General features: G+C 37.3%; 1 protein-coding gene across 13 annotated transcripts in view; it reads left to right on the top strand.

The window, feature by feature from the left end:
- The first annotated feature begins 2,914 nt into the window (after window positions 1-2,914).
- MRPL42 (mitochondrial ribosomal protein L42) overlaps window positions 2,915-24,007 on the top strand; it is a 32,363-nt gene continuing 11,270 nt past the window's right edge. Inside the window, exons 1-7 of one of the 13 annotated variants that reach the window (XM_032646999.1) lie at window positions 2,915-2,970; window positions 4,549-4,687; window positions 5,977-6,008; window positions 6,525-6,617; window positions 8,891-8,954; window positions 10,147-10,231; window positions 16,532-16,695. In XM_032646999.1, the coding sequence (XP_032502890.1) occupies window positions 4,638-4,687; window positions 5,977-6,008; window positions 6,525-6,617; window positions 8,891-8,954; window positions 10,147-10,231; window positions 16,532-16,695 (488 nt within the window). In that variant the 5' untranslated portion in view covers window positions 2,915-2,970; window positions 4,549-4,637. Of the gene's footprint in view, window positions 3,006-4,506; window positions 4,688-4,760; window positions 6,009-6,524; window positions 6,618-8,890; window positions 8,955-10,146; window positions 10,232-16,531; window positions 16,696-24,007 lie in introns of all 13 variants that reach the window. The other 12 variants (XM_032647009.1, XM_032646998.1, XM_032647010.1 and 9 more) reach the window with 12 other exon arrangements.

Genomic DNA, 24,007 nt, shown 5'->3' with positions numbered 1-24,007 from the left:
TCACCAGCCTCATTGTTTTTGCTAGCACTCTGTATTCTAGTCACATTGACCTTATTTTTGTTTCTTGTAAGAATCATACTACTTCCTACCTTAGGGCCCTCACTCAGGCTGTTCTCTCTTGTACTCTTCATCTTTATAACTTCTACCCTTCCTTCAGATTTCTGCTTAAATTCATATCCTCGGGGGAGCCTTCCCTAACCCTAATAGACTAGTCAGACACCAACAGACTAGTTATATGCTCCATGGCATTTTTTTCCCTCTGAGCACTCAGGACAATGATAATAAAATAATTAATTACACAATTATACATTAACTATCTGTCATCCCCACTTGATGTATAATCTCTGAAGACATAAACTGTTGCTCTGGTGTTTGGTACATCTAATAAATGCTCAATAAATAGTTGTTGAATGAATGAACAAAGTAGAATAAAGTTAAAATTTAGGAGTCGCAGGAAAGCATCTAATAATGAAATAACTTTAGACTATAGTGTGAGGATCTTTAATAATCTAAAGTAAGTCCTGATGATCTCTAGGAGCCTTGCAGTTTGAAACTGACAATATTTAAGCTATTCAGAGGAAAGATGTTCATGATACACGGTTAAGTGGGAAAAAAGATATATTGAGAAAGAAAATCTATTGTGCATGCATGTTTATCTGTACATGTATATTAACAGTAATAAAAGAAAACCTAAATATAATGTGTTTGTGTGAAAGAAAGGGAGGCTGAAGGAGAATCAGGCTGTCTGGTTCACATCTCAGCTCCATCACTGGCCAAGGGCTTTAAAATAGTACACATCATGTGTCCAATAAATGTTAGCTATTATCATAATATAGATATACGAAGAGACAAAAGTGAAAGGTTTTACATTAAAATATTAGCAGTGATTATCTCTTGGGTTTTGTTTTTAAAATCTGTGTTAGCACTTTTTTTTTTTGGCCACACTGTGCAGCTTGTTGGATCTTCGTCCCCCGCCCCACCCACCCCCGCCAGGGACTGAACCCGGGGCCACAGCAGTGAAAGTGAAGAGTCCTAATCACTGGACCACCAGGGAATTCCCTGTGTTCGTGCCTTTTGTTTTTTTTTTTTTTTTGCGGTACGCGGGCCTCTCACTGTTGTGGCCTCTCCCGTTGTGGAGCACAGGCTCCAGACGGGCAGGCCCAGTAGCCATGGCTCACGGGCCCAGCCGCTCCGCGGCATGTGGGACCTTCCCAGACAAGGGCATGAACCCGTGTCCCCTGCATCGGCAGGCGGACTCTCAACCACTGCGCCACCAGGGAAGCCCTGCCCTACTGTATTAAAATAACATCTACACAAATGAATCTGTGTCCTAATTCCATGTTATTACCACCAAGGCCTATAAAGCCCAACATGACCTGCCCCTTACCCCATCTCCTGCTGCTCTCCTTCACACCATACTCCAGCATATGATAAGCTGTTTCCACCCCCTTTTAGACTTTTAAATTGTTCCCTCAGCCTAGAGCTGTCTCTGCTCTCTTTCACATGCACATGGCTGGTTTCTTTCCTGGTCTCAGCTTTGTGAACCTTTCCTGGCTGCACTGAGTCTCCCTGTTGGTCAGTGGTCCCCACTCTACTCACAGCCATCAAGACATGTCCTGTGGAATCATCTTTGATCCGTCCCTCTTCTGCTTTGCTCAGTGAATGTTTGACAAGTCCAGTTGATAGTTCATTCAAATATGTTTCTTCTCTCTGTCTCTCCCTACAGCATAGTCCAGAAAGACTATGGGGTGTCTTTGAAGGATGGACAAGATTCGAAAGGACAGAGATGGGTCCTCAATGTGAGCTTCCATAGGAGCAAAGATAAGCAGCAGAACCAGCCTGATATGCTGTGGGAAGTGAAGAGAGACATCACAGCAGTCCACATTTATGTTGTGAATGTAAGTGAACTTACATTCACTTATTTTCGATATTAAGGGCTACTTCAGGAGTATGGCCCTTAAATTTTTGAGAGGTCGATTAACCCTCTTGATTACATGTTTAAAGCTATGAATCCTTTTCAGAAAAATGTACATAAATCCGAAATTTTGCAGATCATGGAGGAAAGGAATTCCCAGGTGAAACTAGGCTTTATCAGTCAATCACCTACTCTCTTGAATACATGCAGTGTTATTTGTTTTATTCATTCAACAAATATTGGAGGCCTACGATGAGGCCAAGCACAGTTCTAGATATTAGATTTGTATACCGTATAGAACATACCTGTCCCTCTTGGCCTTCATGGATCTTGAATTCTGGCATAAGAGACAGACATTAAACAAGGAAACAAATGAAAATATGTCATATAATGGTAAATGTTATGAAAAAAATAAAGGAGGGCAATGGGACAAGGGCGGGTGAAGCTGTTTTAATGATGTGGTCCTCTCTGAAATGATATTTGAGCAAGAGCTGCATAAACTAAGTCAGTGGTCATGAGAAGCAGTGAGAGAAGACCATTGCTGGCAATGAGAACAGAAAGTGCACAGGCCCAGGGGCCTTTTCTTCCAAGATACACGGCGAGGTCCAGGATCCTGCAGGTCCTCCTCCCATAATGAATAACTGTGCTGGTTAGCACAGTTCTCAGAACATAGGTTGAAGCCTGTCCCATGCTTCCCCACTTCAAACGTCAAATCCAACCCTACCCCGCTTTCAGTACTTCTCTGAAATGCCTCTTCCCCTGGGAAACCTAACTCATCCAAGGAGGGATCTCAAGTTGCTCTAATTATTAGTATAAACGTTAAAAAATAGTGTTCGTTACTTTCTAAGGATATGTGTGGGGCCAGTGAATTTGTTTTTTTGGGTAGCGCCGGTAAAGCTGCAGGCAAACTGCTGGAACTAAGCGCGGGCGCTGTTGGGTGGATCCCTGCCTTACCCACGGCACCCGGGGCTCTTTCCCGCGGAGACTACATTTCCCAGAGTGCCCCGCGAGCCAGGAAGGCGCGTGGAGCGGTGTCTCTTAGGACCCGGGTTGAGGTAAGATGGCGGGCTCGCGGTGAGTTGCAGTCGAGGTAACCATTTCCCTCTCCTTCTCCCGTTTAGGAGTCCCTAAAAGCTGGGCAAGCCCAGAAAGTTTATAGGCAGCTGTCGAGGTCTCCTACCTGTCGTTTGCGGCAAGATAAAGCCTCTGGCATTACCAGACTCGGTCCGTCCTGCAGAAGGGCCGGCGTGTGGCCGCGCGCTTACCGTGGGGTCTGGTTCTGGTAGCCTGTTTCTCAAGCCTCAGTCCCTCCCAGACTCTCCGCAGTCCTCTAGTGCTCCAGCGTTGAATTCCGGGCCAAGGGGTTTACCCTCTGAATTCTCTCTCTGGGGTGAATAATGTGACCTCTGGATTTCGGACAGAGGGGACCTAACGTCCCCTCAAGTGTTTTGTTTCTTATTTCGTGGTCAGAAGCTGTGGGCTTGCGTTACACCCATAGTACCTATTAAGCAGCAGTAAAGTGGCAGGTAAACAGTTTGAGCTTTCGGAGCCTCGCTTCTTAGTGTTTTAAATGGAGACGCCTACTTCACAGACTTGTGAAGGAGCATATAATGTATAGGAAAATGGGTCGTAAAGTGTAGGAGGCACACTGTAGGTACTCAGGGATGGCACTGCTAATGTACCGACACTGCAAGGAATCAGCCTGCGTAGTTCAACGACTAAGACTGATGAAATAAGCTTTTATCACTGTGCGGGGGTGGTGGGAGGGAGGTAGTCATCGAGGCCAGTTGAAAACAAGTGATGTATGTCATTTATTCACAACAGACCTGGAGCTTGTGGTTGTTTCCCCCCATTTTACCGTGGAAGGAACTGAGGGTTGCTTCGTTAATGACTTGCCCAAACTTTTCCAGTTTGTAAGAGATTGACTCTGAAGTTCTTGGGAGTAATTTATTTAAATTTTGTACCTTAGTTTCTTCATGAATCAAAATAAAGATGCCTCTTATGATTAGGATGAGAGTAAAATGAATGGTAGTGGAAGCACCTTGGAAAGTTAAAAAGCTTATATAAGAGGGTGAAATTTTATTTGGGATTTTGGGTGTTTATATGTGTTTCTCCAAGTCAGTATTTAATAAGCCAAGGCTAGGCCTTCTTGTTTAATATTTGATTTAATCAGAAACAGAATACCCCTTTAAGAGATGTAATAAAATCTTGTGTATAGTACCTGGGAGGTTGTACACCGACACATTTGCTTTATGAAAGGAGAATGCTCTGTGTAGCATGTGTGAGTGACTGTTTCTAAGAGTAATTACACATTGGCTGAGCACTCATTGAATGGAAAGAACTACACTAGGTGTTGAGAAGTTTGCATTTAAGATAAATAGTAATGGACATAGTTCTTGGGTTTCTGATCTTACTATACATTTTGATGATGTTGCTTTTTGTACTGTATTGCCTGGAAATGGAAAGTTGTTTAAAGGTTTTGTGTTACGCAACTGTAGTTCTCGGCAGTGATCCTATTTTGTAGTGTTCAGTGTATTGTGTCACTTTAATTTATCATAGGTAGCACTGATTTTTCTTTATCTCTTATGCAGGGGTGAAAATAGTATACCTAGAAGCAATTTTTCTTTTTTTAGAAGCAGATTTTAAAAGCAGTTTCTCTTCAAATCATCTTTCTTACCACCTGATAAGCATCTTGATTCACCATGGCGTTGGCAGCAGTAAAATGGGCTATATCAAGCAGAACTATCTTGAAACATTTATTTCCAATTCAAAGTAAGTGAGTTTTTTAATGTTTAAAAAGTGTTTGTTTTTTTTTATATTTATTAATTTATTTTGGCTGTGCCAGATCTTCGTTTTGGCATGCATGAGGGATCAAGTTCGCTGACCAGGGATTGAACTCTGGCCTCCTGCATTGGGAGTGCGGAGTCTTATCCACTGGACCACCAGGGAAGTCCAATGTTTAAAAAGTTTTAAACTTTTTCAAATATTATAGTGATACATGTTAATTGAAGAACATTTAATGTAGTTATTGTATATGCCTGCTATTGTATAGGAGTGTAACGTGGAAAGATCTCTGTATAGAGGGGGGAAAAAGTATGTCATAGAAGAGTATATATCGTATGATCTCATTGTGCATTTAAAAGATGATCGACCATATATGTGTGTGTGTATATATGTATAAATGCAGAGTAAAAGATGTGAACCAAATAAGTTATCTCTGTAGACCACAAGTGGATTTAACCGAGGGCAAGGGAGGGATTGATAAAGAGGAACTTTTTCTAGTTTGATTCTTATTTATATTTTCACGTACTGCTTTTTTTAGTAGTTCCTAAAATTAGCAAACGGCAAATTTACAATTCCATCTTACAGGGTGATTATTGTTACTATTTTGGTGTGTTCTTTTGTGTTTTTTCTGTGTAATTTAAAAAAAAATGTGATTTCTTCCTTTTCTGAAGAAACGTAGTCACATATTTTCTTCAAAGCCTATTAATACATGTTTGATAGTCAAAAATTGATCTATATAAATAGTCTATTAAAATCTTATTTCCTGACCAACCTTCTTTTCACTTTACTTTTCCTCTGTCTGTGAACTGCATTCTCCCATTTGTAAAGAAGACACGGTTAGAGGCTACAATAGGTTTGCTTTTTCATGTTTAGTGAGCCAAGTTTTTTACACATCTCTGCCTGACCTTAATTGCTTCCTTCATGTTTCCTATTGAATACCATTTGTAATTGAACATTTTTATTGAATTAAGAGGAAAAGAGTTGTTTGAAGACTAGGGTAAAAAGCTGTATAAATGAAAGTATAATTAAGTAAACAGAGGAGGAGATTGCCAAGAGACTGTAGGTATACACTAAAATCATAGTGAAAACAAAACTGTAGTCAGCTCTTGATTACCTAGGAGCATTTTGTTGTTGTTGTTGAGAACTGGGAGAGAGACCTCTGCTGCTTAGTTTTCCTTTTGCCCTGATAGGAACTCAGCCCCAAGGCTGATGGGAACTCAGACGTAATCAGTTTTTACCTAGCTCATGTCCTGAAACAGCAATTTGTCCTCACTCAGGTTAATCTGCAAACCAGTTCATCTGCCCCTGGGTAAGTTAAAATTGTCTGTGTATACTTTACCAACTAGATTGTAAATTTGTACAGTGTCTATTTTAGTGTCCTCAGTGCCTCTCATACATGATAGATGATAAATAAATGTTTGTTGAATGGATCTCAGTGAATCGCAGTTGTCAAAATATCTGATTAGTGAAGAATGAATTTGGGTTACCCCAGAAAATTATTCCATTATCACTCAGTCATCCTAGTAATTAATGACTACCTAACTTCTTGCATCCTTAAGCCTCTTGTTTTACACAATTTCTATTATTACTATTGAAGGTAAAGTATTATTACTGTTACTGTTGATATTTTATATGAAAAGGAAGGACATTAAGATTAGAGGCAAAGCAAAACTGTGATTGGAAAGTTCAGTGAGCACAAATAAAAAGGCCTCCCTGTATTCCAGAAGGAACATTTAAAACCTTCCAAAATATACACTCAATGTGGGAATTTTACAGCTTTTAAGCATATTAAGTCATTTGGTCTTTACAACTTTGAATTTTACAGTAACTTACCTATCACGTGGCATTATTCTCTTTCTGAAGATGAAGGAACTTGAGTTCTCTTGCCCTCAGAAGCTCAACCAAAGTTGCATATCTGGTAAATTAGACCTATGATCAAAACCTATGTCTTCCCAATATATTTTCTGCTATACCTCCTTTGTTGTTGTAATTTAAAATATTCAACATTTGAAAATGAAGTGGGACTATCAGCTTTTATAGATCATGTCAAAATGCAATTAAATGTGTGTGTGTATAAATATATACGTAAAACAAGAAAAGCCTGTGAGTTGTGGAGAGCTGACTCTCATTGAAATTCTTTTCAGCACATTGAGTTGATTTGGATTGATTGATGTTAACTTTGGCATCAGTTCTAATTATGCATTTAGAACCTCTGATACTTAACCATATGTAGAATTTTTCTCTTGATAAAATGTCAAATGCATTTTTCAAGTATTAATTATGCAGAAATTAACATTTTAGAGGCAGTTTGACAATCTCTTCTTTATTAGTAGGAACTATAGGGGACACAGTAATGAACAAGGTGGGATTCCCGGCCTTAAGGAACTTATTTAGACTTGTAGTTGAAACAGACACCTATGGAAACAATACCTGGAATATGATGTGGTAGAATGTGATGTATGTCATGAGGGTACAAACAAATGTCTAAGTTAGTGCAGAGTACAAATTTTGCAGTTTCCTGTTGAACTAAATACTGTTGTCTTGAGTTTTCCCTCCTGCCTAGTTAAGAATGGTAGATTCTGTCTGTCCTGCCTCTGCCACCCAACCCTGTTTCTTTCAGCAAACATGTACATCATTTAGCTGGTGTATTCAGAGAATACAAACTGCTTTTAATATTAATTCATACATAATTAAGAAGATCCCCAACAGTGTCAGACAAGAAAATAAAATATGTGTAAATGATTTTTACATTACCCTCTGATTTATCTTAATAAATGCTCTTCTGTAGTACTAGCACAGATATTTGAAAATTAATAAATCTTTTGAAAGATGAGGTTATATTTCTAATTCTTTGTATTTTGTTATCTTTATATCAATAGAATTTTGGGGTTGACATTTTGCTGAGTAATCTTTTATGATACTAATGAATTTTGTTAAGGTACTTTTAATGCATTGGAGTAAGAATTTATATTTAGACCTCTAAGTATATGCAATCCTTTGGGAAAGGAGAGTTTACAGATCTTTGTTTAGACATCTTTGATACATATAAATAACTGATGCATTAAAAAAAGGACACAATGATGGTATAGCAATGTCATATGGAGTGTTGGTTGTGGGACATGTAAAATAGACAACTCTTTCTGTGATGGAGATGTAGGGCAGGAAGGGGGAGAAGGATTTCATGGAAGGGTAGCATTTGACTCTTGAAAGATGAGTGGTAGTTGAACAAAGTGGGGATGGCATTCCATACTCAGGAGCAAGTGGCTCAGTTGAGAGAAGTTGATCCTTGGTTTTAGCCAAGATATACTCAGAATTTTTTTTTAACCATACTGAGCTACATTTACATTTTTTCTTTATATTTAAAAGAACATAATTTCTCTGAACATAGAGGGACCTTTTACAAACTTTAAAAAAAGAAGTTATGGCTCTTGAATTTGCAGGTATTCTAAAAACGGAAAATATGCTTTGAAGTGTTGCATTTTGATTAAGAAAAGTTGATTTTGAACAGTTCATTTTGTATTTCATTACTTAAACACTTGCCCTTTATGAGCTATGCACTCCAGTCACACTAAAGTTTTTATTTTATTATATTATTTATTTATTTATTTGGCTGAGCCGTGCAGCTTGCGGGATCTTAGTTCCCCAAGCAGGGATTGAACCCAGACCCCAGCAGTGAAAGTGCTGAGTCCTAACCACTGGACCACCAGGGAATTCCCAACACTAAAGTTTTTAGAATACTCAGAAACTTTATGTTCTTTCTTTCCTCTGGTCCTGGCACTTTTTATTCCCTCTGCAAGGAACACTGTACTCATCCCCTAACAACTCCAGCTTACTCCATCATCCTTCAGAACACCTTAAACATCATCTCCACTGGAAAAGCATTCTTGAACCTGTATACTCCTGTTTTGTAATCTGTCCATGTGTCCCTTTCACTTCCAATGCTTACCCTTCCTAACAGGGCTTATCTTTATATTGGAATTGTTTGTTTACTTGTCTCTCTCTCACCAGACTTGCACCCTTTTTGAGGTCAGGGACTGGATGTTAACTTGTTGAATCTCTAGCTCCACGTACAGTCCTGTTTCATAGTGAATACAGTAAATAGTGGTTGAATGAGTAAAACCAGCTTTACATTGGTGTGAGGACATATGCTCAAATTAACTAAATTCATCTTACTGTTTGGGGTTTTTGCAGATGGAGCCTTATATTGTGTTTGTCATAAAACTACGTATTCTTCTCTTCCAGATGACTATAATTGGTATGTATTGAAATCCAATTGAAAAAAAAAGTTTGTTAGCTCTATCTGAAATGATTTAATTTTATTTCTTGTTTTGGTATTTTCTGCTTTCTTTTCTGATTATTCTTTCTTTAATTTTGTTTTTAAAAATTATTTCAGTGATCTTATTTACCCAGTGTCTGGGCTTATAAATGGTTTAAATAAAAATCATTATCATTGTGTTTCACTGAATACTTCATTTGTTGTAAGACAGACTTGCTGATAGAAATGCTGTCTTTTTTTCCTGAAGTATTCTTTAGCTTTTTGGAAAAACTAAATACTTTTTATGGTTTTCTCTTAGGGTTCATATGTATTAGCTTAAGCAGTTATTTATCTTATCTTTTGTTAACATTGAATAATCCTAAATTACAAATATTTAATTCAACCACAATTTATTTGGTACTTATTCTAGTCAGTATGCTAAGAACTAGGAATAACATATGAATGAAATATTGTCCTTTATCTCTATAGCAGCGTCTTATGTGCAGAAACTACAACATGTTTTCTTAAGTTACATTGTTTTCATTGTGAATTTTAGTAAAAATGTATTTTCTTCCCTCTTGACACCAGTTTTAATTGTAAATTTAGTAAGTATTAGGATAGTGATGAAGTAAGACTAGGAAATAGGTAGCACTTTTGAACCTGAAAAGATTGAGTCTTATGTGATGTGTTTTGCATTATGCCAAAGGCACTTGGAGAAATGCTGATCTAGAAAAAGTGCTCAGCTACAATCTTTATGATTGGAAATTCAGGTGATCCTTTACCTGGAAGATTATGTATTTTGCTGATCTTCGGCTTTAATAATTTAAGTAATCTTACAGCTTTTTGAAGGTAGCTTTTAGATAAGGAAAAGAAGTTCTATTAATAGTGATGAATGAACATGAAGATCTCTTCCAAAGGTTGAGAAAACAAGTAACTTTAACAAAACAAATAATTTGAAGAATAATTTAGATAAAATAGTGGGTAATGCAGTAAAGGTTTGTTGTGGTAGTTAAGCTGACACATTTTGTGGGATGGTATGAGTTGTCCCCTGTAATATGGGTACCTGGTTTGCCAGTCCAGTGACATGATGGCATTTATTCTTCAGGGATTGGTGATTAACAAATTATGACTCTAATAATCATTTTGCCTTGAATACAGTATAACTCTGTTTCTAAAACATTCTTTTTTTTAGCAAAGTAGAGCTTGCTTTGACATCTGATGGCAGGACAATAGTATGCTATCACCCTTCTGTGGACATTCCATATGAACACACAAAAGTATGTATAAGAAAATCTCTTGTAATTTTTAATTTGTTGTTGGACTATTCACCCTTCTTTACAGTATCCGAAGAGAAGGGAATTGTTTGATTTTCTTTATTTGGTTTAGATCTTTTGGCTTTTTTATTTTACTGTTTTGATTTTTCTATTTCTTTTCATCATTTTTCTCTAAAGGTTTTTTTTAGTACACAAAGTGAAACATTTAACACAATTACGACATTAGTTTTCTGGTCTAAAATTTGGTAGATTTCTGACCAGGGATCAAACACACCTAGTATAAATTTTAAAAACACATTGTCCCAGGCTTCCCTGGTGGCGCAGTGGTTGAGAGTCCGCCTGCCGACACAGGGGACACGGGTTCGTGCCCCGGTCCGAGAAGATCCCACATGCCCCGGAGCGGCTAGGCCCGTGAGCCATGGCCACTGAGCCTGTGTGTCTGGAGCCTGTGCTCCGCAACGGGAGAGGCCACAACAGTGAGAGGCCTGCGTACCGCCAAAAAAAAAAAAAACACATTGTCCCATACTACTTACTATATATTACAATCTAATAAATTATGAAAAGTTTGTATTTTAGTGTACTGTTTCATAACTTTTATATTGTGTTGGTTTTGATAATCCTCTTCATGTTTGGTGAATTTCTTCTTTTTTCGGTTAGTTTTTTCTTTTGCTTTTTTTTAAAAAAATAAATTTATTTATTTTTGGCTGCGTTGGGTCTTCGTTGCTGCGCACGGGCTTTTCTCTAGTTGTGGTGAGGGGAGGCCACTCTTCGTTGTGGTGCGCAGGCTTCTCGTGGCGGTGGCTTCTCTTGTTGCGGAGCATGGGCTCTAGGCGTGTGGGCTTCAGTAGTTGTGGCTCGTGGGTTCAGTAGTTGTGGTTCACGGGCTCAGTAGTTGTGGCTCACGGGCTCTAGAGTGCAGACTCAGTAGTTGTGGTGCATGGGCTTAGTTGCTCTGCGGCATGTGGGATCTTCCCGGACCAGAGCTCGAACCCGCGTCTCCTGCATTGGCAGGTGGATTCTCAATCACTGCACCACCAGGGAAGCCCCTGGTTTTTTTTTTCTAATGGGCCAACATGGGCATATATTTAACTGGCCTAGTTTAATTTTTTCCATATATCTTCAAAAGCCAGGCACTAAATAAAGGAGGTTTTGTTTTTATTTTTAATATAATTTAACTTGACCCAAGTCTTTTTATTATTTTATATATGAATAGCTTCTTCATTTCTTTAAGCCCTCTTCTACTATATTTCGTAATGTTTGATTTGCTTTTTGAGGAGAAAATAATTCGTCACAGGGCTTCCCTGGTGGCGCAGTGGTTGAGCGTCCGCCTGCCGATGCAGGGGACGCGGGTTCGTGCCCCGGTCTGGGAAGATCCCACATGCTGTGGAGAGGCTGGGCCCGTGAGCCATGGCCGCTGGGCCTGCGCGTCCGGAGCCTGTGCCCCGCAACGGGAGAGGCCACAACAGTGAGAGGCCCGTGTACCGCAAAAAAAAAAAAAAAAAAAAAAAATAATTCGTCACATGATGCATCTAGTGATACCTATTTTTAAAAATCATCATTAGGGCCAGAGTACCGGTTTGACAAAACAAATTAATGTTATTTTACTAGTTTGTATTCCCTTTTTAAAACCTCACCATTTTGTCTGCCTGCTTTGTATTCTAGCTAGATACCGTAGGCAGTATTCCAGTATTTCTTTTTTGTTTCATTTCTTTGGACAGTGTGTAGAAAATAGGAGTAAGTCACTGACTTTTGGCATGTAAACCTCTAGCTCATACTATATTGTGCCTTCTTACATTGTTATTTTTTGTTATATTTCTGGTCATGTGCTTTATCCTTGTTTTAGCAGTTTATACTAAGAAGCCCAGGACTGTGTGATCATTTCTCAGTATCCAAATTCTCATCCCCATATGGCTCTTTGCATCCCGAAATCATAATTTTCCTATCTTTCCCAACTCTCAAAACTTTTCCACTGTACTTTTATTTTATTTATTTATTTATTTATTTATTTTTGCGTTAAGCGGGCCTCTCACTGTCGTGGCCTCTCTCGTTGCGGAGCACAGGCTCCGGACGTGCTGGCTCAGCGGCCATGGCTTATGGGCCTAGCCACTCCGCGGCATGTGGGATCTTCCCGGACCGGGGCACGAACCCGTGTCCCCTGCATCGGCAGGTGGACTCTCAACCACTGCGCCACCAGCGAAGCCCCACTGTACTTTTAGAACTTACTATCATCATTAAAATCTCTCATAACCTTAACTTCTTCCAGAATGTTGCCTTCACCTTCTGACTCTAACAGAAACTTGGCTGTACCCTGGTGTCAGTGCTTCCCTAGCACTCTTAAGTAGTTGTGCTTTTCTCTCCTAAACCCTTTTACTACTGAACATAGAGATGGAATAGGTGTCCCTGTGGCTCTTCACTGTCATATCCAGATCATCTTTCCTCCTCCGTAACAATTTCTAGCTTTGTAGTTTGTATCATTAAACCATACCATCTACTTATCTTTTTTCTTTTGCTGTTATCTGTCGTCATGCATTTCACTTCTCCTCACCCTCATGTGACCCCATCCCTCCACTCTTCTTTGAAGATTTTAGATGTACTCTCACACTCTCCAACACTGTGTCCTAATTCTTTGTTATTTCAGTGTCCATGTAGATGATCTGTCTACTACCCCAGCCTCTTAACTTTTTGATCTTTTTTCCGCATGGGAGTGGAGCTCCCCACTCCTGTGGTTGTACCCTAGAGATGTTTTAATCACAAATAACTCCTCTTCCTTCCTCCCAATCTAGATTTTTAAGAATTCCACTAGCTTACTACCAACTCCCCCTAGTTTCCCAGCTTCAGGAATTATTCATCCCCTCATTAAGATCTGCATCAGTTGATCGAACCACTTGTTCGCAGTCCTTCATGTATCTCGTACATTCTCACTTCTTTCCTTACCCAGCGTAGATTCCATGGTCATCATCATAATCACTCCCTTGCATACATACCCATCTCCCTGCCTCTTTTTTTGTTGAACTCCCTTTGTTGTATCCGTTGTCTCCTCTCCCATGTCCTCAGTATCCCTCTCTCTAGTCTAGGAGATCACTCCTGTCAGTTCACACTAATCACTCTACTGCTACCACACTGGCCTCCATGCTGTTCTTTAAGGTAAGTACTTAGGAAGCTCCTGCCTCAGGGCCTTTGTAGTTACTGCTTCCTCTGCCTGGAATGCTTTTCCCCCAGAAATCCTCATAGTTTATTCCCTTTCCTTTAGATCTTTCCATATTTGTTACCTAGAGACCCTCCTTGCCACTACATTTAAAATAGTACCCCTGCCCCTGGAATCCCTATTGTCCTTCACTTTGCTTTGCTTTTCTTAATAGCATTTATCATTTCTGGCGCACTGGATATTTTCTTGCTTTTCTGTCTGTCTCCCTCCATTAAAATGTAAGCTCCATGAGGACAGGGCCTTGTCTGTTTTGTTCCCTGCTGTATCCTTAGCACCTGGAATAATACCTGTACTTGGTAGGTGCACAATATATACTGTTGATTAAATAAATAAATTTGGCCCTCTCCCTTCATGCTTAAGGGTTTTCTGTTTTAAGGCTAAGAGATATTTACATGGAGAAGCATGGAAATTTTTTGCTTATAAAGTAATAAATTATAGATTGGACTTTATTTACAATAAGAAACATTCTCGAAAACATGTTACTGTTAAAATATGTTCCTTTTGAATCCAGATTTACAAATTTCATGAAGATAGTATATAACATTAAATAACTATATTTAAAGGTGACTTAAAATTTAGATTTGATTTTCTTCTTTTCTCAAGGAAGTAGCTGCAACTCTAGTGGGCCATTTCATTCTCTAGGCCCTGGAAAGCATATTGCATAAGTCATAAGTAGAAATACCTACTGACACTGGCTTTAGGAAAGTTAAGATGATTTGTATCTTTGGTTTTCTGGTAATTTACATTTGAATCTAAAAGATGTTGATTATTTTCCATGGATCCAGGTAAAAAGATCCTTCTTTCTGTTTCAGCCAAGTATGTGTTTTATTAAAACTAAAAATATTTTTCTAGAATTTAGGATTTCTAGTTTAGGAAGATAAAGATTTTAAACCAGGGGCAAAAAATAATGATTTGGAAAAATAAAGTAAAAATGTAAGTGCTCGAAATTCTTTTTAGTGGTTGATTTAGTTGAAATTTTCAAAAGTCAAATTTGAAAATTCTTAAGAAAAACAAGGGAAATTCAGGATGACAGTTCTGAATGTTTTTTTTTAAAGTTGACATTCAGTTTTATTTTAGTTTTTACTTTTTACTGAAATATTCATGTACCCTTTCTTTGAAGTTTGATCAAGGAGATCAAATACAACCTAAAAATCAGTTCTGAGTCTGCAGAGGCTTTTGGTTTAGACTTCTAAGAAGCCATTAATTCCAATGTCTTTTATCTGTGTGCCTGGAAAAGAAATACAAAGCAGAGAGAATTTGTGATATATTAGAATTGAGCCTGTTGGGAATAGGAAGAGAGACAATGAACTTTTATTGACACTTGAAAAAACTGTTTGATAAGAGTTAAAACATTTGATCTTTAGCAACAAGTGTAGTAACCTAAAAGAGAAAACTATAGGCTCTAATCTAGCATTTGCTAGTATTCCTCAGGGTCTGATAGTAACTTGCAAAGACACAAATATTAATATTTCACTCTACATGTAAGAGATGATCATATAAAATTACTTAAAATGTCTAAGGAGCTCTTTTTCTTTAAATAAATTTATATCACTGTTTTCCTGTTTGAGGCCTTAAAGTAAATGTTAACAGCTACCTACCATTATTGAACTCAAAGAGTACAAGGGACAGCTCAGCATGTTATTATTTCACTTAATCCTCATCAAACCCTTATTAGGTAGATAATTACTGCTTAGATTTTACGAAAGGGAGATTAAGAGCTTAAATAACTATTCCAAGGTCACAGAGATAGTAGTTATTGACCAAAGCCCAATTCTTAACCTCTTCATTATACTTTCTCCTTATTCTCTCCCACACTAAGGAAGTGGTTCCTTATTCCTACTTAAAGCAAATTGTTACACTTAAATCTAACTTTGAAAGCTTTTCATAATCTGATTTCTCAAGATCCATTTTTTAAGATCACCTGCTTATTGTATGTTTTTACCTACTTTGCTTTATTTATAATATTTGTTATTCCTTCTAGAATTCATTCTGCACTCTGTGACAAGGCTCTGACTTGGCTCCTGTTCTATTTCTCACTAATATCTTTGTTAATTTGCATCTCTATAGTACTTAGTCAGTTGTGCCACCATCATGTACTTATATATTGCCTTTTAAAGAGGTTTCATTTTTTCATGTACATAAACTAAATAAATATGAGTCTATGCTGTAACATTCAGTACAGTGGTAGAATGTAGCAATTGTCGTTAATAGTGTGTGAATGTAAAGAAGACATCTGTGTTTGAATTGTTTCCTTTTTGATGGTAAATTCAGGTTTTCATTGTGTTGTAATACATATCTATGGTATTTGTAAAGCAAGGCAATGTTACAGTCTTGTGTTACATATGTTATCACTTAATATTTAAAATATAAGTAGCTTAACTTTCCAAGATACTGATTTTTAAGGGCTTTAATCAGCCAGCGTTGCTGATGGGCATATGTTATATCACTCATGTGTTGGGAGGAGATGAGATTTTTTTTAGTAATTAATGTCTTTGGGGGAAAAAAACTACTTGAATTACCATAAAGCATCATTTGATGGCATTTCAGGTACATAAAATGAAAACATTGAGAAATTTCCTGCTTCTTTTGGATATAAGAAATGTCATTTTCTATTAAAGGTTTTTCATTGTATCTCACTTTAATGGTATGCAAGGTAGAGACTAAACTTTTAAGTTAAAAAATAATAATGGGCACAATTTATAGTTTTGAGAAATAGAAACTAAAATATGTTTTATTATTGGGGGAAAATAACTTTAAGAACTTTATTATTGGAAAGGGAACCCAAAACTTGATATGAGAAGAAAAATATTTCTGGGGAATTCCCTGACAATCCAGTGGTTAGGACTCTGTTCTTCCACTGCAGGGGGCACGGGTTTGATCCCTGGTCAGGGAACTAAGATCCTGCCTGGTGTGGCCAAAAAAAAATTCTGATTCTTTAATGAATAGTGCAGCTAAGTGAAACTGTTCTGATGACTTATTTACCCACCTTTAGGTACGAAAATGAAGTACTCAGTGTGGTAATTATTTTACTGTAAACTCAATCAGATGCTGGCTAACATTCCTACGTTTTGATTTGTTCATTGCTGATTATTTTGCAGCCTATCCCTCGGCCAGATCCTGTGCAGAATAATGAAGAAACACATGATCTAGTGCTGAAAACCAGATTAGAAGAAAAAGGTGAATACTTAGAGCAAGGACCCATGATAGAACAACTTAGCAAAATGTTCTTTACTACTAAGCACCGTTGGTATCCTCGTGGACAGTAAGTTCTATTTTCTTTTCTTCTTCAACTCTCACTGAACCCTACAGAAATACATAACTTTACTTCTATTAACAAACTTTTGAGGTTGTACTTTGCATGAAGGAATTAACACCCAGTATGATCACCTATTAAATTGTATTTTTAAATCTACATATATATAGCTAAAATGAAATAGTACTTCTTTTCCTTTATTTTAGTGGGGGAGTTTAACCAAAGCTTTCAGGGAATTTTGCAAGAGTTCTTGAAAATTTTTCCATTCCGTGATGTAGTCATTTTATGTATTGTTTTTATTCATCTTCTTGATGAATACTTGATCTTGTCCTCAGCCCTCTATCCATTTATTTAACAGATTTTGAGTTATTGCAGAAAAAATTGGGGTATAGCAAATGATTGGGAAGTATATATATTTCTCAGTTCCTTTAGGAACTACAGTTGCCCCTCTGTTTCCCAGTACTCACATTTTATTACATTGATTCTTACCTCGTATCTAATTCTGGCTTTAATTTGTTTACTTCTTTTGATTCTTATTTCTTTCATATCTATCTTATTCCCTACTAAACTAAGAAACTAAAACGTGGCTTTTTAAAATTGTTTGTTTGAGCAAACTTTGTTTTTATTCACTTGTTTTATTCACTTTGCTTTTACTCACCCAGTAACTAGCACTGGGCTGGCACATTTATGGCAGGACATGCTTATGGAATTAATGAATATGCAATCATTGAGCTGCTTGAAGTGATGGGTGATCAGAAACACAATCGTTGTTTGTAAGTTGTTAATAGTCAAGGAAGGAAGATAGTAGAGTAAATAAACAAATCAAGAGATTGACATTTGAAGGATGGTTAGGAGTTAGCCATGCAGAATGGGGAAAAGGCTTCACAGGCTGAGAACAGTATGTCATAGAGTAAGCTGGGGAAACTGCAAGTAGTTCAGCTTGGATGGGACCCAGAATATGAGGAGGGAATGTAAGAAGGGTCTTATGAAGGATTTTGTGTCGTACTGAGGAGTTTAGGTTTTATTTTCATTGCCAAATTCTAAGAATCAAACTGACATCCCCAAAGTTTATGCATTAGGAAATCCTTAAGTAGGTTCTGTATTTGGGATAAGGTGATACGTGGAAAGATTGGAGTCAGAGGGACTTGCTATGAAACTGTTAAAATAGTCCAGGTGAAATTTGTTGAAGATCTACATGAAAGGACCAGCAACGGGAACAGAAAGGGGGAAAGTTAAAGAGAGAGATAGGAGACCTCTCAAGTTTCTGACAGAGGTGTTCAGGTGGATGGTGGTGCCACTCATACAAGTGGAGAAACAGTAGAGAGTGAGGAAGATGAACCTATTGTTGGTTATGTTGAGTCTGAAGACTCTGGATCATCTGGTGGGGAGCAGTTCTGAAAGTAGGTGCATGTATGGACCTGGAGCTTGGTTTACTTTTTTAGTTTCTCTTTAGAAGGTACTTTCTCCCTTATCTGTAGTTACAGTAGAGATTCCTCAGGGCTCTGCCTTATACTCCATGTCTTGCTAAAATTTGTTCTGAGAGCTTCAGTTACATTCATTATATAGATGACATGCAACCTGCTCCATTATACATTTTTTAATTTCCTCAGCCTTATTCCCAATGTCATTGTTCTTAGAATATTACTAACTAGATAACTGTCCAAAGTTTTAAATTCATTATAACAAAACACAACTCTTCTTTTCCCGTCTTAAAAAAGCCCCTCCCTTAATAATCTTCCTGTAATAGAAGTGATATTTCTGTATCAATTTCCCAAGGAAAAAATCTGTGATTTTTTTTTTTTGACCACTGTAATGCCTTTTTTTTTAAAAATAAATTTATTTATTTTATGTATTTATTTTTGTCTGCGTTGGGTCTTCGTTGCTGCATGTGGGCTTTCTCTAGTTGTGGCAAGCGGGAGCGGGCTTCTCATTGTGGTGGTTTCTCTTGTTGTGGAGCACGGGCTCTAGGCGCACGGGCTCAGTAGTTGTGGCACATGGGTTCTAGAGCACAGACTCAGTAGTTGTGGCCCACGGGCTTAGTTGTTCCATGGCATTTGGGATCTTGCCAGACCAGGGCTCGAACCCATGTCCCCTGCATTGGCAGGCAGATTCTTAACCACTGTGCCACCAGGGAACTCCTGTAGAGCCTTTTTTTTTTTAAGGTAAAACAGTATTTGTTTTTATTTGTCAAAGTACAGTCAACCTACAATGTTACATTATTGAATATTTTTATAGATTATACTCCATTTAAAGTTAATAGAAAATAATGGCTATATTTTGCTGTGTTGTGCAATATATCCTTTTTGTTTATTTATTTTATACATAGCAGTTTGTGTTTCTTAATCCCATACCTGTATCTTGCCCCTTCCCCTTTTCTCTCCCCACTGGAGTTTGTTTGCTATATATGTGAGTCTTCTGTTTCTGTTTTGTTATATACATTTGTTTGGTTTACTTTTTAGATTTCACATGTAAGTGATAACATAGAGTATTTGTCTTTCTCTGACTTGTTTCACTAAACTTAATACTGGGAATCCCCTGGTGGTCCAGTGGTTAGGACTTCACGCTTTCACTGCCGAGGGCATAAGTTCAATCCCTGGTCAGGAACTAGGATCCCGCAAACCACACTGCGTGGCCAAAAATAAATAGATAAATAAAACTAAAGTTTTAAAAAAATATATAATATTATCTAGGTCCATCTATGTCACTGCAAATGGCAGAATTTCATTCTTTTTTTATGGCTGAGTAATATTCCATTGTATGTATTTATCACATCTTCTTTATCCATTTATCTCTTGACCACCATAATGTCTTTCAATTTCTGCATCTGTTTTATGTCCCCTTCCTTGATTTTTCTTTCTTATTTTGTATCCACTTTGTTTATGCATTCCCTCTTTGTAGTTGTAAGTTAGGTTATGGGAAAACAAATTAGCAAGCCATTATATAGCCCCGTATCTAAATCACTGCTGTATTCTAAGATTTCTTTCCATGATTCATAACATTGTTCATGTTTATCTTTTATTTCTGTCCCATTAGGTAGATACTTTAGTTCAAGCCCCACCTTGAAATTTTTCTATAATGGCTTTCAGTACCTGTTTCTTTCCTGCATGTTTCATGTTGCTGCAGTTTTTTTGCCATCTTTTGTTCATAACCAAATCGCTGAAGTTATGAAAATCCTCTGTAGATGTGTAACATAAAGGGGGCAAGACTGAAGGCAAGAAGACCATTGGGGAGTCTTAAAACCAAACATGTTATCTCTAGACATTTTTGTCTAGTACCCCACCTATGTTTAATCTTATTACTTATTTAATCTTATCACTGCTAATTAGCTTTGACTGTTAATTAATTTAATCTCTATGGTATGTCTTGTTGCATCAGGATTTCTAGGCACTTTCAGTTATAAGCAGACTTTAGTTAGACTCAATTGATTATCCCAATGTCTCTCCTAATAAAGAGTTCAACAGGAAAACTCTAGATGCTAGCTTATGTATATAAAGAAAATTTTAACCTGTAGGCATTATGCTTGTGATGCATCATCTTTCAAAATTTTAAATAAGCTAATGTGTGATTACTGATACTCAACAAGTATTTATTTGGTATCTACATATATATTTTGGATTAATGTAAGCCATTTCAAATGGTTTCTAGATGTTAGCACCTCTTAAACATCAGGCAGTATATAGAAGGATGTTTTACTAAATATTTCACAATTTTAGATTTATAACAGAAGAATGGGACCCATTATGAATTTAATAATTAGAGATATATAACATCTTTTTAAACATTTTTTAAAACTTATTTTTGGTTGCATTGGGTCTTTGTTGCTGTACGCGGACCTTCTCTAGTTGCAGCAAGCGGGGGCTACTCTTTGTTCCGGTGCTCGATCTTCTTATTGTGGTGGCTTCTTGTTGTGGAGCACGGGCTGTAGGTGCATGGGCTTCAGTAGTTGTGGCACATGGGCTCAGTAGTTGTGGCTTGCGGGCTCCAGAGCGCAGGCTCAGTAGTTGTGGCTCACGGGCTTAGTTGCTCCGTGGCATGTGGGATCTTCCCAGACCAGAGACAGAACCCGTATCCCCTGCATTGGCAGGCAGATTCTTAACCACTGCGCCACCAGGGAAGCCCCCTATAACATCTTTTTAAATATGTTACTGAAAGGTATAAAATGCTTGTTTAAGAAATATTTTTAAACAATTCAGAAGTATTTAAAGTATAAAATAAAAATCTTTTTTATACCTACTAATGCCCTATTTCCCATAGATGAACACTGTTAAACTCTACCTATGTGAATAGCCCAACCTCATATTATACTCAATTTTGTGCTTTTTGAACTCCAATAAAGTAGAACACTTTTTTGAGAGTACAAGTTTTTGTTAGAGGCCAGACTGACTCAAATCATCTTGTCTCTGCTACTTACTAGCTAGTTATTCAATCTTATTATCTATTAAAGAAAGTAGAAATAATAATGCCTAATTCACTTGGTGGTTTTGAGATAAAATATAATCATTTAAGTTAAGCACCTGGCATACAGTATATGTACAGTAATAATGTGGTAATGTAATTATTAACATTGTCACCTACTCATAGTTTTTCTCTTATTCTTTTAGAAGCATCTTTTTTCTTTTTTGACTGTGCCACTTGGCTTGTGGCATCTCATTTCCCCGACCAGGGACTGAACCTGGGCCATGGCAGTGAAAGTGCCAAATCCTAACCACTAGACCACCAGGGAACTCCCTGAAGCATCTTTTCTTAACTAGGCTCTTTTGAGGTATAATTTACATACTTCAAATTTACCAGTTTTAAGTATACAACTTCATGAGTTTTGACAAATGTTTTAAGTAAAGCATTCACCAGTTTAAGTACACAGTTCGATGCGTTTTAACAAATGTATACAGTTGTATAATTGTTGCTGAAAATGGGGGTCTAGCTACTTGCCACTCAAAAGCCAATAAAGAGGCAAGGTTGGTGGAAAGGAAAGTTTGCTTTATTTTGGAGGCTGGCACACAAGGTGGGGGTGGTTTACTGCTGCCTGTCCAAAGGCTGAGCCCCCCACTGACTATCAGTGGGCAAAAGCTTTTATAGACAGAGGGAGGGAGCTAGATGCAGAAGCAGCACAGTCAGCTCTGACAGTCATCTTGAAATTGGTTATCAGTGGTCTTGATTTTGTTTTGTTTTGTTTTGAGTACAGTTAATCTTCAGTTCCAGGGTTGGTTTGTTCCCATTTCTTTGAGCCCAGCTCTCGGAATTGTGGCAGCTTATGTCATGGCTGCAGTCTGGTCATCATGTAATTAACTTCTTCCTCCTGGTGGGGGTTTCAGTATCTATAAGACAGCTCACAGGATACGGCTCAGAATATTATCTACAGCCCTTGAAGAGGAACTAAAGGTCTTTGACTATGCTTAATGACTAAACTTGTCTTGTTGGGCTGTTAGTCTTGTTGGGCTGTTTTCCTTTGTTTATGCATTTTCTCACTTCTCTGATTAAACTTATTCATTGGCTAAAGTTTTTCCACAGACATAAGGCAGGCTGAGGACATGGGGGGCAAGGACCATAGCATCCTGCTACATTTCATAATCACTACTACAATCATAATATAGACTATTCTCATAATGCCAGAAAGTTCTTCCATGCCCTTTTGCAGTCAGTTCCCTTCCTGTAACCCTCACCCTGGGCAATTACTTCTCTGCTTTCTATCACTTTCTAGAATTTCATGGATTTCTAGAATTTCATGTTTTACCCTTTCTAGAATTTCATGTTTTACCCTTTCTAGAATTTCATGTAAATGGAATTATACAGTACATAACCTTTTGTGTCTGACTTATTTCACTATGTACAATGCTTTCAAGATTCATCCATGTTGTTGTGTATACCAGTAGTTTGTCCCTTTTTACTCTGAGTAGTATTCCCTTGTATGGATAGACCACAGTTTGTTTATCTATTAACCAGGTGGACATTTTGGGTTCTTTCCAGTTTGTTGGCTGTAAATAAAGCTGCATAAACATTCAAGTACAAGTCATTGTATGGACATGTTTTTATTTCTCTTCAGTAAATATCTAGGGGTAGGATTACTTGGTCATGTGATAAGGACATGTTTAAATTCATGAGCCACAGTTAAAGTGGCTGAACCATTTTACATTCCCACTTAGCAGTGTGAGAGTTCTAGTTGCTCTACATCCTTCCCAACACTTGATATTATCAGTTTTTAAAATTTCAATCATTCTGTTGGGTGAGTAGTAGTATTTCATTGTGGTTTTAATTTATGTTGAATTACTAATCATTTTGAGCATCTTTTCATGTGCTTATTGGCAATGCATACATTTGTTTTTTTGTTTTTTTTGTTACTTGGTTAAGTATCTGTACAAATCTTTTGCCTATTTTTTAAAAAGCAGATTGGTTTTCTTATTAAGGTGTAAAACTTGTGGATCAAAGTCCTTTATGGGACAAATGTTTTGCAAGTATTTTCTCCCTGTCTGTGGCTTGCTTTTTTATGTCCTTAATAGTATACTTTGAAGATCAGAAGTTTTTTAATTTTGGTGAAGTTCAGTTTACAAATTTTTCAGGCTTTTTGCATCCTACTTAAAAAATCTTTGCCTAACCAAAGGTCACTAAGACTTTCTACTATGTTTTCTTCCCAGAGTTTTAATTTTTATGTATGGTGTGAGGCATAGGTTGGGGATCTTTTTTTTTTTTGCTTATGTATATCCAGTTGTCCCAACCACTAGTTGAAAGTATTATCTTTCCCCATTAAATTGCCCTAACACCCTTATTGAAACCATATATGTGGGTCCTGGACTCTATTTTGTTCCATTAATATATGTTCGTCTTTGGAATACCACACAGTTTGGGCTATTGTAACTAAAGTCTTGAAACCAGGTAGAGTAAGTCTTCTAATTTTGTTCTTTTTTAAAAAGTTGTCTTAGCAGTCATAGGTCTTTTGCATTTTCTTACAACTTTTAGAATCAGCTTATCTGTTTCTACAAAAAGCTTGCAGGGATTTTGAAGGAGATTGCATTCAGTCTCTAGATCAATTTCAGGAGAATTGATGTCTTAACAGTATTGAATCGTCCCATCGATTAAAACAGTATATTTCTCCATTATTTAGGTCTTTTAAAAAATATCACTTAACAGTGTTTTATAGTTTGCAGTGTATGAATATTGTACATTTTTTGTTAAATTTATCCCAAACATTTTGTATTCTTTATGCTATTGTAAATAGTATTTTTAATTTAAATTTTCAGTGGATTATTATTCATATATAGAAATACAGTGGATTCTTGTATATTGACATTGTATCCTGTGATCTTGAGATAATTCTAGTAGCTTTTTT

This window comes from Phocoena sinus, chromosome 10 (genome assembly GCF_008692025.1).
Source record: "Phocoena sinus isolate mPhoSin1 chromosome 10, mPhoSin1.pri, whole genome shotgun sequence".
In the NCBI taxonomy this organism is placed as follows: Eukaryota; Metazoa; Chordata; class Mammalia; order Artiodactyla; family Phocoenidae; genus Phocoena; species Phocoena sinus.
The sequence above is the reverse complement of the archived record's forward strand: the minus strand, read 5'-3'. Positions and strand labels throughout refer to the sequence as shown.